Raw genomic sequence first — 13,843 nt, 5'->3', positions numbered from 1 at the left:
AGGAGTTGCCAAATCTGGCAGCCTGATAGAGGCAGAGCAGCAATAGCCCCGTGTCCCCAGGTGCAGGCAGCTGTGGTGCTGAGCAGCTACTCCTGACAGAGCGTGCGTGGGTCAGGGCACTCCAATCACAGGCAGAAACACTTGGCTTCCACACAAACAGAGCACCAGTGGCCTCATCCTGTTCCTCTCTCCAGCTGAGCAGGATGAAAGCCTGTTAGTAGGAAATATGCACTTACATTCAGTGTGGATCCTCTGGAAACTGGCCCCAGAGAGTCCATGTGGCACTCGGGTCTGTGATCCCCAGTCACCTCACACCGATGGGAGCATGCAGAGGGGCCTCTCTGTTGACTCCTGGTCTTCCCATAGCTGTCCTGGACCTCTTGTAGACAATTCACAGCCTCTCTGGTCTCTGCAGTATTTGTCTTGTGGCTGCTTTCATACCTGCCTCCCAAAGCTTTTATTCTACTTTCCAGCCAGCCCAGCTTGATAGTAGTGGTCACAGATGTACCTACACCCTGTGCATGCCATCTCTTGCTCCAGTGGCTGGCAGGACATATTCATGGACACTCTGACCTGTGCTCCAGCTCTGGTTGCTGTCACCTCCATACACCACATGCACACAAATCATTGGGAGAGTCTTAGATCTGGAATAAGGGAGCAGGAGTAAGTAGCTGGAGAGAGGGTTGCAAGCTCGTGAAGTCCCGGTGCAGCACCTTCCAACCAAATTCTCTGTAGTGTCAGATTTCTGCACTGCAACATCGTGGCTGCCTGCAACCATGCAGCTAATGAAAAAATTCCTGAAATGCAGAGGAAGTGGATGGTCAACCCCTTGAATTACAGGTCATGATACTGGTACACAATTCCAGGAGAAACACTGACAAACTGGAGGGAGTCCACTGGAGGGCCAGGAGGGTAGTTTGGGCCTTAAGCACATGGCATAGGAGGGATGGTGGAGAAGAGAAACCTAGACAGAACCCAGATTCTTCCTTCTGCTTCCTGAAAATGTGTAGGTACAAACCAAAGCTCAGCTCCTCTCAGAGGTGCAAACTGAGAAGGCAGGAGGCAAGAAACCTGAGTTGTGACAGGGAAAATTCTGAGCACTTATTTGAAAAAAAAATTTGTAAAAAAGTTTAATGACAAGGGTGGTGAAGCCCTGGCAGAGGTACCTCAGAGGCTGGAGAATCCCTGTTTTTGGCAGCCCTTGCTCAGGGCTGAACAAGGTGCTGAGCAGCTTGATTTCACTTTGATACTGACCCTACTCCAGTTTGGGCTGGGTGACCCTTCCAGGATAAATATTCCCTGATTCAAGAATTAAAAAAAAGATTATTTTTTAAACTCTGTAAATTTGTCTTTTCGAAATGTGGAATATCAGAAAAAATAAATCTCCATATCTCTAAAGGCTTTTAAACCTTGTTTTAGAAAAAAGTAAGCTCTCAAGAAACTACGGACTTATGGGACATTCAAAGAAAATCATCTAAGATGATATTCAAACATCAAAAAAATTTTTTGTATTGAATTTTCAGAGCAATTGTTTAAAGTCCTAGACCCAAAATACTTGCAGTTGGAGTTGTTTTTTAAATTCTCCAGAGTAATTCCAACAATCTGTGGAAAGGCTGTAGTGTTTTATTAAATTTTGTTGGAGTTTACAGTTAGGGAATTTTAGGGAATAATTAGCAATAATCCTCAGTAGTATCTGTGTAATATTCAAGCCTGCAGAGTTGAAAATGACGGTGTTTTTATTCCTGTCACCTTCACCAATCTAACTTCCAGTACTTTCTCATCCCTACACAAACCCGGGAGACCTATGAAATACTGATCAGCATTTACAAAACCTTACCTTGTTTAGCCCTGAAATGCTGGCACTCAGCTGTAGTTCTAAATTCACTCTTGTTTCAAAACCTTTTTTCTGAGTTAACACTGGATGCTGTTTGGAGCTGTAACTGCGGTACAGAAGATCAAATAGTGGGCAGGGAACTGTTGACTTAAAACAAAAATATTTTCCTAAATATGCTTACAAGATGTTCAGGTTTGTTCAGAGCTGTATGGTATCTGAAAGCTGAAAGGTTTGGGGAGTAGCTGAACTGAAAGCAAATCTCTCTGTAGAAGGATTGTAATAGCACGTTTTAATCTCCAGCATTAGTAACAAAGCAAAACAAGCCCTGCTTGTCCGTATTGGGCTGCTCTGTGATTTGAGAGAGCTGCTTTTACTGCTACAACCACAGGATTATCAGTAATGCCTGGTATGAAATGCATTCATTGAGTTCCCTGCTCTGGCTTCAAGCCTTGCCTGGGGTCACATTTCAGCCCTGTTGGTCCATCCTCGTGGCATGTCACTCGACTCCACTGGCTCAGCACTGTTTCTGTGAGATGTTACGAGTAGCAGTGCTCTGCCCATAAAGAACGAGCTGAAATTCTCCAGTCCACAGCCTGCCTGCAAACCAGTGTGGTTTAGCAGTTGTCTGAACCCCAGAAAAGTATCCAATTAAAGTATCCCCTGGAAAAAAGTTCTATTTTGAATTCAGTGTCTCTAAAACATCTGCAAGGAAACTGAGGAAACTAGAAGAAAGTGGCAACAGATACTGAAAAAACCATTATGGATTTGGAAAATAAGAGGATTAAAAACAAAAGGATCTGTGTCAACCAGCAACAAGGAAATACTTAATTCACTAGCAGTTAATTGCAGTGACTCCATGTGTTTCAGATAATGGGAAAGAACTTATTTCTAAGTATAAAGTAGTTTTTTTCATGCGATTGATTTTTCTCTATGATGTGTATGCACTCCTGTATTTGTAACCACAAGAGCTCAAAATGGGATATTTTAAGAAGACATTACAATAGCTTGGATATAGCTCAATGCAGATGTTTATGAACCTCTGGCTTTAATTATATGTAGTAGTTCATTAACCATTAGAATCCTTTGAATTTTCTTGTAATTTATTAAAAGTTTTGGATCACATCCAAACTGTAAAAAGAGTTAGTTCTATTATGATTGTGACTGTCTCTATTCTTCCAGCACATTCCTACAGAGATGTTCCCTGGTGAAAGATGAAATTTGTGTTCTGCAAGCTGGTGCGTTGCTATGTGCCACGTCAAGAAAGACTAGAACTGGTTTTTGTGGAAGCAGGAGAAGAGAACTTGCTGGTTTTAGACAGCCATAGTCAAATGGGATATATGAATAAATGTTTGTGTGCTCTACGGTTATCATAGAACAGTTGCAGACTCACAGACTCATGGAATCATAGAATAGCATGGGTTGGAAGGGTCCTCAAAGATCATCTTGTTCCAAACCCCTGCCGTGGCAGGGACACTTTCCACTAGACCAGGCTGCTTCAAGCCCCATCCCACCTGGCCCTGAACACTTCCAGGGATGGGACATCCACAGGTTCTCCGGGCAACCTGTGCCAGGGCCTCATCACCCTCACAGTAAAGAATTTCCTTCTAAGAGGAGACTCTTCTAGTTTAAAGCCATTCTGCCTTGTCTATCATTTCATGTCCCTGTGAAATGCCCCTCTCTGGCCTTGTTGTAAAGCCCCTTTATGTACTGGAGCTTGTATTAGCCTGCTTCTGGATGGGGTGAAAGCTCTTGTGCCATCTGTGCTTTTGTGAACTGCTCCATCAGCTGCTTTGGTTTCAAAAAGGAAGGGCTGTAGCTCCATGAACGTAATAAAGGAGGATGTTTAGATTTACAATTCCTGTAAAATGGTGATATTCTGTACTAAGCTGTTATGTTTTGCTTTCCTCCATATGTGTTAAAATTTAGAACTGACTGTTGGATGAGAACTGATCAACAGTTTTCTGGAGAGGTAATGGTTTAAAGGATTCTTGGGAGCTGACATTGCTGGGACGGATAAAATTACAGTCAGCATTAAACATTGTGTTTGGTGAGTAGTGTAGAATAATTGCTGATGACTGATAGGAGGCAAACCCTGCACTGTGGAAAAATAAATTGGAAGTGGTGTTTGAAGGGAACATTTCCTTCTTTTTTGAGGGAAAAATGGTCTATCATTTTTGTGATGCATTTCTTTTAGTTGTTTATTCTGTCTCTAGAGTGTAAATCCCTGCTTTGGTGGTGACACTGGTCTTTTAAATCAAGGAGACATTTCACTCTGGAGTCATGTACATTGACTTAATTTGGGAGTATGAAAGCCCACTATCAAAGATTCCATGTCCTCAACACAATCCTTAAAAAAAGAAAAGTGCTAAACCCAAAACATTTTGAGATTGTTTTTGTTATCCCAGGTTTTCAAAACATGAAGCATTTAGAAAAGGTTTGATGGGCTTAATGCTTTTGATTTCTTTGTTGCTTTTAGCATGTTTTCAAATGAAATACATATTTTTTAAAAAAAGCTCAAATTACCACCTGCTCTAGCACTGTCTTACCCTGGTATACAAGTGCCATTAAACTCCTCAAACACCTGCCATTGGCTTCATGTTTAAGTATTTCATTCAGTGAAGAGAATCCCAGTAGTTCTCTCCCTGGTACCACATATAATGGTACAAAAGGTCACCTGGAGCCTTTTTACCGAAAATTCAACAAGGGTCCTGAAAACAATTCAGATTTTGGGTTACTGAACCGTGAAACAATGGGTAATGAAATGCCAACACTTTCACAAGAAATGCCAATGAAATAGTACAAATCTGACACACTTAAAGAGGAAAAAAAAAAACCAAACCAATAATTCTCTACAGCCACTTTCTTTTGCTCTTTGAAGAACATCATCACCTCCCTGACCGTGCCCGTGCCTAATCCAGTATCTTTTTTCTGACAGTGGTCAGTGCCCGATGTTTCAGACATTGTTCTTTATTATGAGTCAGTCACCATCAAAGCATTCAGTCCCTTCAATATCTTGAGCTTGAGCAAACTGAAGTTATTTTGAGATTGCTGATGGAAGATGAGAGGAAGGAGCTGTTTCAACAAGTGATCTGCACTAATTGCAGGGGCTGAAACCTTCCCTGATCCTGAATTGGCAATATGAAAGGCATGCCGTAGGATGGCTGTTCTGACAGAGTAATTGAATATTCAGAGGAGACAGTAGAGTTTTGACTGCACTTTGGTTGTATTTCTCTGGCTCCTTAATAGGTTGGCCTGGGGGAAAAGTCCTAATGCACTGGAGTAACAGTGTGTTTCAATATTTTGTGTTGTATTCTGATTCTGTTTGTAGTTTGCTTGTCCTGATGCCCATCCTGCATGGCTGCCTTACTTTAGAGGGAGAGAGCTGAACTAATTCCAGGACTAGGTGTGCAGCATCCCCCAGGGCATGTATTCTACTGACTGGGAAAGGAGGTCCACCCCAACAGTTCATTTTATCCCAGAGTGCTTCCTTGAACAAGTGAGATAAAGACACTAAATTAAATAGTGCTTTTTCCCGATATGATGCAGCCCTGTCCCTCATTCTGATAACTGGGGCTGTGTCTCAGCTTTTTTCTTATGAGCAAATGCTGCCCTGGGGATGTGCAAATTAATATGCTGATTTGAGTAAACATTTATTTGGCACACACCTCGAGGCACTGCAGCAACAGAACTGTTGAGTAAGAACAACAGGCTAAAATTTAGAGAAATCAGAGAATCCAGCCCCCACAGTGGCAGCTTGAATGCTGAAGTTAAATTACTGTGTGTTGGTTTTCTCTAAGAACAGTAATTGTAGGTGTTTCAGACACCTTGAAATTTGTTGACAGGGGTGGCCTTTCACAGAACTCCTGAGCTAGGTTTTGGTGTTGGTATGGAAGAAGAGCTATTCCCAGTAAAAGCTCTGGATATAGGTCATATAATTTTGGAGATTAGGAGGAAGTTGCTGGATATGGCTTTAGGGACAGAGAAAAAACCCTGGGAGTGCTTAACTTGGAGTAAATATACCCTACAGATGTGTCTACAAGGAAAGCTAGAGTTGCTACTGAAATGAGCAATCCATGTGAATTCTCTCAAACCACAAGAGCTGGGCTTCTCTGGAGGCACTGTCATGTCTTGCAAGGCAGGATGGTGAGTGTGAGGAAGCAGCGCACCTTGCAGGTATGGAGGGTTAAAACAGCGAGCCAAGCTGGCTCCTCAGCGCAGCAAAGGTGTTGAAGATCTGGATAGAGTGCATGTGGCTGCCATGAGAAGGGTGCTGGAATATGGGGTGAATAATGGGAAACTGAGGGAACTGGTCTGTTCATCTAGAAGTAAAAAATTAGGAAAGTGGGGTCTAATTACTGTTTTAGAGTACCTAAAGCTATAGACAAAATGGAACCAGTCTTCTCTCTGAAATGTACCAGAGGGTACAAAAATGTACCAATGAAAGAACCAGAGGGAACAAAAGAAAGTCATAATATGGGAAATTCCAATTGCATGGAATTAAAAAAAAAAAAATTTCACCATGGAAATTGTTAAGCTTTGGGACAGGAAGGTCAGAGAGATTGTGGAGGCTCCAGCCTTGGGGATGTTCAGAACTGGACAAGGCCTTGGGAAACCTGGACGGAGTTTGCCCTGCTTTGAACAGAAGGCTGGACTAGATGACTTGCAGAGCTAGCAACCAGCAACCTAAGTAATTCTGTGATTATGGGTCACCAAGAGAATAGTCATTATTTTTAAAAAACAAGTTTTATGTTCCCTTTTGGGAATTTGTCCAGGGATTACTTGTTTCTTTTAATTGCTTTGTCTTTTTTCTCTATTGTATCTCTTAAGAAAAGAGTCTACCAGCAGCCATCCCACCATGTCCTCTTGGTCTTCCTCCACAGAGGAAGAGGAAGATAGGGACAGGCATGGTGGGGTGGCTGCTTGTGTTGGTGGCGGTAGTGGGAAGGGGACTTTCAAACCCATTGCAAAGAGGAGATCTGTGGGGTTGAGTGGGACCATGGCTGACACTGATGTGGGACATGCTGTAGTGTTCCCTGTATGGATGCCTCTGTATCAGCAACAGGGAGGTTTCCTTGAGTGTGGCAAAGCCAGGATTGTTTGGGAGTTCCCATGGCAACCCGACTGTAATCAGCCCTTCTGACTCAGTGTAATTTTAATGAGACTTTGTCCCCCTGCTTTATTCTTGTCAACAACTTCATTATAGCGGATAACATAATCCTCTAAGACACAAGGAGAGATTTGGTTCTGCACAGTGTTTTCCTTCTAAAAAGATTGTGACTTTGCAGAATTACAGAGAAAGCAAAGCTTTGAGGAAGTGTCAGAGGCCTAGAACAGAAGGTGCAGCCAGAAGAATTAAAATGGTATAATGTGAAAGGAGACCAAAGATGTGCCTGGTGTGTCAGGATGGAATAGGACCTCATACAACCAATTGTAACCCCAACTTTCCCCTTAGTCACTCTGCATTTGGGCCTTTTTGCCCATGATCATTAGTTTATAGGAAAAGTGAGGTTGGAAAGGACTGCTGTTCTCTAGTCTAACCTACTGCTCTAGAATATCAGACCAGGTTGCTCAGGACTTTATCCAGTAATGTCTTGAAAACTTACAACAATGTAGACTGCACAGCTTCTCTGGGCAAGCTGCTCCACTGCTTGACTGCTCTCTGAAGGAGTTGCTTGTATACCTGGTCTGAAACTCTCATTTCTTATTGTGCCTGTTATTTCTCATTCTCCTACTGTGCACCACTGTGAAGAGCCTGGCTCCATCTCTTTGATAACCTCATAGTGGATACTGGCAGGCTGCTATTATTTTCCCCCAAAGATGTCTCTTCTCCAGGCTGAAGAAGCCACTCCTTACAGGGAAAATGCTCTAGCTCTGAGCCTTCTTGGTGGCTTTCTGTACTCCAGTTTGTTGAAATCTGTCTTGTATTGGGGGGCCAAAAATTGCATGTGGCATTTAGATGCAGTCTAAATGATGAGTCTGGCTCAGCTGCATTTCCTGTAAACTTGACAGATATGCTGATGTAAATAAGTTGTGTGATTCGACTAAGAGTTTGGAGCATCCAGATTGTGCTTCCACTAAGGATATGAAACATGGCTGAAGATCAAATCACCAAGCATCCCTAGTCTCCCTGTAATCATGTCTCTCCTTTGCACCTTTATGAGATATTCGAATAATAAAATCTGCATCCCTCATTGCCTGTTATTTTGTGTTTGTTGGCTGCACTGCCGTAAATCACCTAAATATAAACTACTTTTCACTAATGATGGTTTTTGTCATGGCTTTTGCAGGTTACATATCACAGGTACTAAAGAATTACACTGACCATGCCTGTGATGGAGAATATGTGTCCCTGAGATGTCCCCACAGAACCACCATCAGCATCCAGTCTTCTTTTTATGGCCGAATTGTACCAAGTCATCAGCTGTGTCCTTCTCGCTATCCCCACTCCTATGCAACTTTAATTAAAGAAGATGTTGCCTGTTCAGTTGGCACCTCTCTTCAGGTATTGTTAAAATGCATTTCTTAATTTTGGACTTCACCTTTCCTTGGCCAGGCAGCAGCTCTCAGTGTTGGTGCTGCACAGACCTGTCTTAGCAGGGCTACCCCAGTATGGGAGCTCTGATGTCTCACACAGCTCAGTGGATAATTCATCCTTGTAGTTTAGACAGGATTGAATTAGATTTTGCTGGTAAATGTCTTAGTTTTCCTGCAACTCTAATCAGTAACAGTTCAGGAATGTGGTTGAAGGAGAATTACACTTCAAGACTACAGTATGTTTGACTGGGTTTGAAGAGCATTATTTTTATAGTTTTCTTTCCCAGTGATTAGCTTTTTCAACACATTCAGAGATGGTTGTAGCATTCTTTTTGCTTTAGATCCTATTTCAAGAGGCTTTTACTTTGGTAACTTGAAACCCAGAGAGAATCCTTGGCTTTACTTCTTGTGACTCATTTGGCTCTTAAGCCACTGTAAGTGGTCATACATCACTTAAACTTGTAACATCCCCCAGTAGTTAATCAGCTCTGACCATTTGTATAGGGAATGTTGTCTCTGTGTATCCTCCCAAGAGTACATGTGACGTCAGGAAATCAAAGGATTACTTGGAAGGTGCCAGTGTTACTCAGGTCTCAGTAGGAACAACTAAAATTAGAAACATGAGTTGGCTGATGTTGTTGAGATAAATAGGGTCTGCTCCCGGGTGTTGAAGTAAGCACAAGTTTTTCCGACTGCCAGATTTGGGACTGTGAAAACTTTTGGGCAAATCTTTCAGGCATCCACTTTCAGGCAGAGTTTATGGCTAAGAATCAATGATAACTCTTAATAAAAATTTATAGCAGACTAGATTAATGAACCTACCGGGCTAGTGAGTAATTTCTTTTACAATTTGGCTAAAGGCCATACTTTTCACATCACTTTTTGCTCTTGCATCCAGGGTTTTTAAGAGACATTTACAGCATTTTTTAAAAAGTTGATATGAGTGCTTTGGCTTCCAAATGTCAGTGGTAAGTTCTCAAGAATTTGCACAAGGTTGGTGTTTGGCTGTAGTGTAACCCTTAAGCTGACAGATCTGAAGTTGCCCTCAAGACACTTCCACTGCACAGCAAAGGACTGAGCTGTAGTATGGGGGGACGTGGTTCTTATCAGTGGAAGGTTTTCCCAGATCCGATAACAAAAATTCATAATGCAACAGACAAGAGGCAGCTATGTTGTTTAGGGAGAACATGGAGAAAAAGCTTTGGCAGAGTCTAGCCTTCCTTTCTTTTATTGATTTACTGAAAAATTTACTTGCAACATTTCATTCACCAAGGTGATTGATAGCTATGAGCATTGCCTCAACCCTTGTGGGCGAGCGGCCCACTTAAGGCATCTGGAAGAACTTGAGAAGAGGGAAGATATTACCCTAGGCTTTCCATTTCATGGTTTTATGTGTAAGAGGGATTGAAATGAAATCCTTACCTGCCTCTCTTAGCTCTTTATGTCCTCAGAGCTGCTCCCCATTAGCTTTGCCTTCAGTACTCTAGGCTGCTTGTAATTCCCAATCGCTGTTCATCAGAGCGAGAGTTGTGTTCCCTTTAGGTAGTCCTGCAGTAGATCCCTTGTGCAGTACATTTGTTACATGACTGAGACCAAAACACTATTATTAACCCATTTTCGGGGATGCAGATGTGCTGGGGAAGTAGCTGACATTCTCTCTTCTGCCACAAATTTCTTGGGACACCTTTGGCAAGCTCCTGAGTCCTTTTAGAGGAGACTCACAGCCTCTTTGGTGCCCACAGATGTGGGTTTGATCCTTTAATGTGTTGTGCTTGCCCAGGGTAGGACGAGTCTGAATGCCAGAGATGAATCTCATCTTCTTTCTCAGTCCTGGAGGGGGTGAGGCCTCTCTGAAGGGTAAGCCAGGAACTCCACAAGTGGAATGGCAAGCTGCCTGCAGCTTGCTGGTAGGAAATGCATGTATGTAGGAAAATTGGAAAGCTGTAGACAAGGAAATGGCATGTATTTTTGTGGTTTTACAACTCAGATATTTGTCTGCTACAGGCAGGACCAATTGTGTGTGTACTCTGGTTGTCAGTAATTGAAAAAAACAACCAAAGCAAACCCTTCAAAACAAAGTATATAAAATCACTGTGTCTAATCAAACCCATGACTGTATAAATTTGCTGCTTCTCTGGAGAGTGGCCTGGAGGGAGTATAAGGGGTATTTATTAACTCTGTTCCCTGCAAACACTAGCTATGAGTGTAAACTCCCATTTAGAATCTCTCTCCACTGTAAATGTCCAGTTCAGACATTGTTTCTGTGTTAAAAAGGGAAAAGAAAGAGTTGATTGCACTGAGACAACCTCTACTAATTCAGCTTTATGAGATTGGCTGCCAGGATTCCTTGCTTTAGTCACTTGTTTTTGCACGGAATGAAACACAGACCACCTGGGAGAGCATGTCCAAGACATTAAGGCAGTGACCCAGTGACCCCAGACTACACATTTCTGTTATTCTAGCACTGTAATGTCTGATTCAGTGGGAGCTTTCCAAATGCATAAAGAATTTGGACATTCACAGAATCATTACAGATTCATAGAATGGTCTGGGTTACAAGGGACCTTAAAGATCATCTTGTTCCCATCCCCTGCCATGGGCAGGGACACCTTCCACTAGACTAGGTTGCCCAAAGCCCATTCCAACCCGGCCTTGAACACTTCCAGGGATGCGACAGCCAGAACTGGGCAGTCTGTTCCAGTGCCTCACCACTCTCTGAGTAAAGAACTTCTTCCTAATATATAATCTAAAGTTGCCCTTCTTCACCTCAAGGCCTTTCCCTCTTGTTGTATGACTGAACACCCTTCTTGTAAGCCCCTTGTAAGCCCCCCTTATGTACTGGAAGGATGAATTCTGGATCAGTATTTCTGATGCCACTTGTTTTCAGCAATTAATCACTCGAGGCCTATATGGAAGAATGTCTAATGGTCGGCTAAAATTATTGCTTATTACCACAAAACTATATTACACTTTACAGCTGATTACCTGCAATTTTCTCATTTTGATAAATTGGCAGAAAATAAAACCACAGCTTATTTGTAAGGAAAACAGAAAGCCCTCGAGAGCCACTTAATTTGTTGTGCTTCTGCCCCCTGAAATTTATCAACAACATTGTGGTCTAACTTCTCTCTTAATATGCACAGGTACTGAAATTAGCAAGATAAATGCTCTTTCAAGGGCAACGTTTGACCGTGTGAGTGTGACTCGTTTCCCCAAGAGGAGCTGTGCTTAGAAGGTGCTCCGGAGCTGAATCCTGACTCTCTTTAAAAAGATTAGCTAATCTGGGGAGGGCCTGTGGGCATGGCCTGTGCCCTGGGTCTCTTTCAACACTCTCCAGGACAACCAGTCGTTGGTGACAAGAATCACCAGTGCTGCTGATGTGGTATTTCCTTTTGTCCTTTGGGCGAGAGACAGGACACCTTTGCTGCCACCATTTCCTGCTGTCACTCCAGCTGCCCTACAAAAGGGAGCAGATTCCTTGCATGCTGACCACAGAATTCCCTGAACCCTTCCTCCCCTTTTTTTATTTTCACCCACCAGGAAGATTTCTGTGAAACCAAAAAAAAGAAGTAAAAGTGAGCTGACTCTTCACTGATAGAAAGATGAGATGAGCTTTCCAGAAATGGCTCTCAAAGCACAGGCCAGCTGTTGATCACAAAAAGAGAGGATTGGTGTTGCTCTTTCCAAAGTGGATTTTGTTTTCCCCAATTATTCTGGATTAAAAGTAAAATACCAAGTAGAAGGAAACATTCCCAACTGCTCCAGCTTTCTTGGCAGGCCAAGGACAATGGCTCCTGACATGCCCAGTCACTGGATATTGCACGGTCCCACTGATGTCACACACCTAAGAGGCCTCAACATGAGAAAGGGCCCTTTCTCATGACTCTTAACATCTATAGAATGATGATGGTCAGGGGGAAAGAAGGAAGAAATTGGTAGAAAGGAAGAATAATGGTCATCAGTACCACTGGGAGGAGAACCCACTGTTATATTGCATATTAGACCTCCACGGTTTCTAGGCAGTTTGAAGAAGGAAAGTTTCAGTCTCAAAAATTCAGTGAATTAAAGAGCAGTTTGGGAAACTCTTTTTCAGACCATATTAATTACTTTGCAGAGGATGGGGAGCAGTGAGCTCAGGGTCCAGAAGAGGTTACTGCACTGCCAAAGTTGCTGTTATAAATCACAGGACCGGTGCAGCTTCATTCATGAATCTTGCCTGAAATAGAACTCTCTGGCAAGTGGTTCCCCCAGCTAATTATTTGCTGTAGAACTGCTGGATGCAGAGGTCATAGACAATCTCTAAATTGCCGTGTCTTTGAAATCTTTGGTTTGACTGAAATAGCTCATCAGAGCAGAGTGATTATGTCCTGCAGGAGAAGAGGCACTGGAGGCAGAGGCGGCCAGTGCAGCCTGTCTCCCTGATGAGGCAGGACTGCTCCCCGGGGTGTAAGCCTCCTAATGCTTTGTTTACTCTAAATTTAAACTTTCCAAGTCATGGGGCTTCCATCATTGCCACTAAGACCGTGCTTGACAGTGTAATAGTTTGCTCTCAGGGATTTTTTTCCACTTTGTGTTTTAAGCTTTCCCTTTCTTTAATCCCATGACTTTTGTTTATGCACCCTTTTGCATTTCTTCAGTTTAGACCTCCTCTCCCTTTGAAGTTGACCTTGCATACAGATTAAGTTTCCTACTGTTAGGAAATGTAGGTAATGTTAATTAGGTGATATTTGTACTGCAGCTTTTATTGGGTCCTTCTATTCGGTGAACATGTTCCTGCTCTTTGTGAATCTCTGTTTCTGGGCTCTTTCAAGACCCTGCCAGAGGAGCACTGTTGAATCCTGCTGGTGTTTTGACATCCCAGCCCAGTGGTGTCTGCTCTACTGTCCTGCTGGCATTTACTCCTCCCATAGCAGAGCTGGTGACAGGGAATGCATGCCCAGTTTTCAGCTCTCTATTTCACAGTCTGGCATGTTTATGTGAATCACCAAATGTATGGGCATAGTTCTCTTCTGCTGACTCTGCTGTGAGCACTGCAAGGTCCAAGGGAGAGCAATAGGACATAGCTAGTAGAGCACTAAAACCTGCTATAGATCAGGATTCAGGGCCTTTGATCTCTTCTTCAAGTGATGCACAGGTGGAATGCAGTAATTTGGGCAAAGCTGAACGAGTTTCTAGAGGAGCAGGCTGGGAAGGTGGCCTGATGAAGCCATAGGCAGGTAACCTGCACCTCATCAGCATGGATTTCACTTCCTCATGTAGTCTGTGCTTCCCTGTTGCTGATTCTTGGAAAATCTTCTTGCTCCATGGACTTCAGTAATTTGCATGAATGAATAGAGATGAATGTTCAGTCTTCAGAAACAGGACCTGTAAATAAGTTTTCATCTTGAAAGCACTAAGTTTATAGAGTGTTTTAAAGTATTACCAGTGTTCAAGGGTACATAAAAGAGTATCAAAATTCAAATGAAATGTGACATG

The 13,843-nt window shown here is 42.8% G+C and overlaps 1 protein-coding gene across 3 annotated transcripts in view; it reads left to right on the top strand.

Annotated features, from left to right (window-relative positions):
• The window catches only part of EVA1A (eva-1 homolog A, regulator of programmed cell death), a 206,796-nt gene that overhangs the window by 50,440 nt on the left and 142,513 nt on the right, over window positions 1–13,843 (top strand). For all 3 annotated transcript variants that reach the window (XM_048299171.1, XM_048299168.1, XM_048299170.1), the window contains exon 2: window positions 8,122–8,336. Coding sequence is in view for 2 of the 3 variants with exons in the window: in XM_048299168.1 (XP_048155125.1) it covers window positions 8,122–8,336 (215 nt within the window). In the remaining variant the exon portion in view is untranslated. The remainder of the gene's footprint in view (window positions 1–8,121; window positions 8,337–13,843) is intronic.

The sequence above is a fragment of the Corvus hawaiiensis genome, chromosome 3 (genome assembly GCF_020740725.1).
Source record: "Corvus hawaiiensis isolate bCorHaw1 chromosome 3, bCorHaw1.pri.cur, whole genome shotgun sequence".
Lineage (NCBI taxonomy): Eukaryota > Metazoa > Chordata > Aves > Passeriformes > Corvidae > Corvus > Corvus hawaiiensis.
Note: the sequence above shows the minus strand (reverse complement) of the source record. Positions and strands in the feature narration are given on the sequence as shown.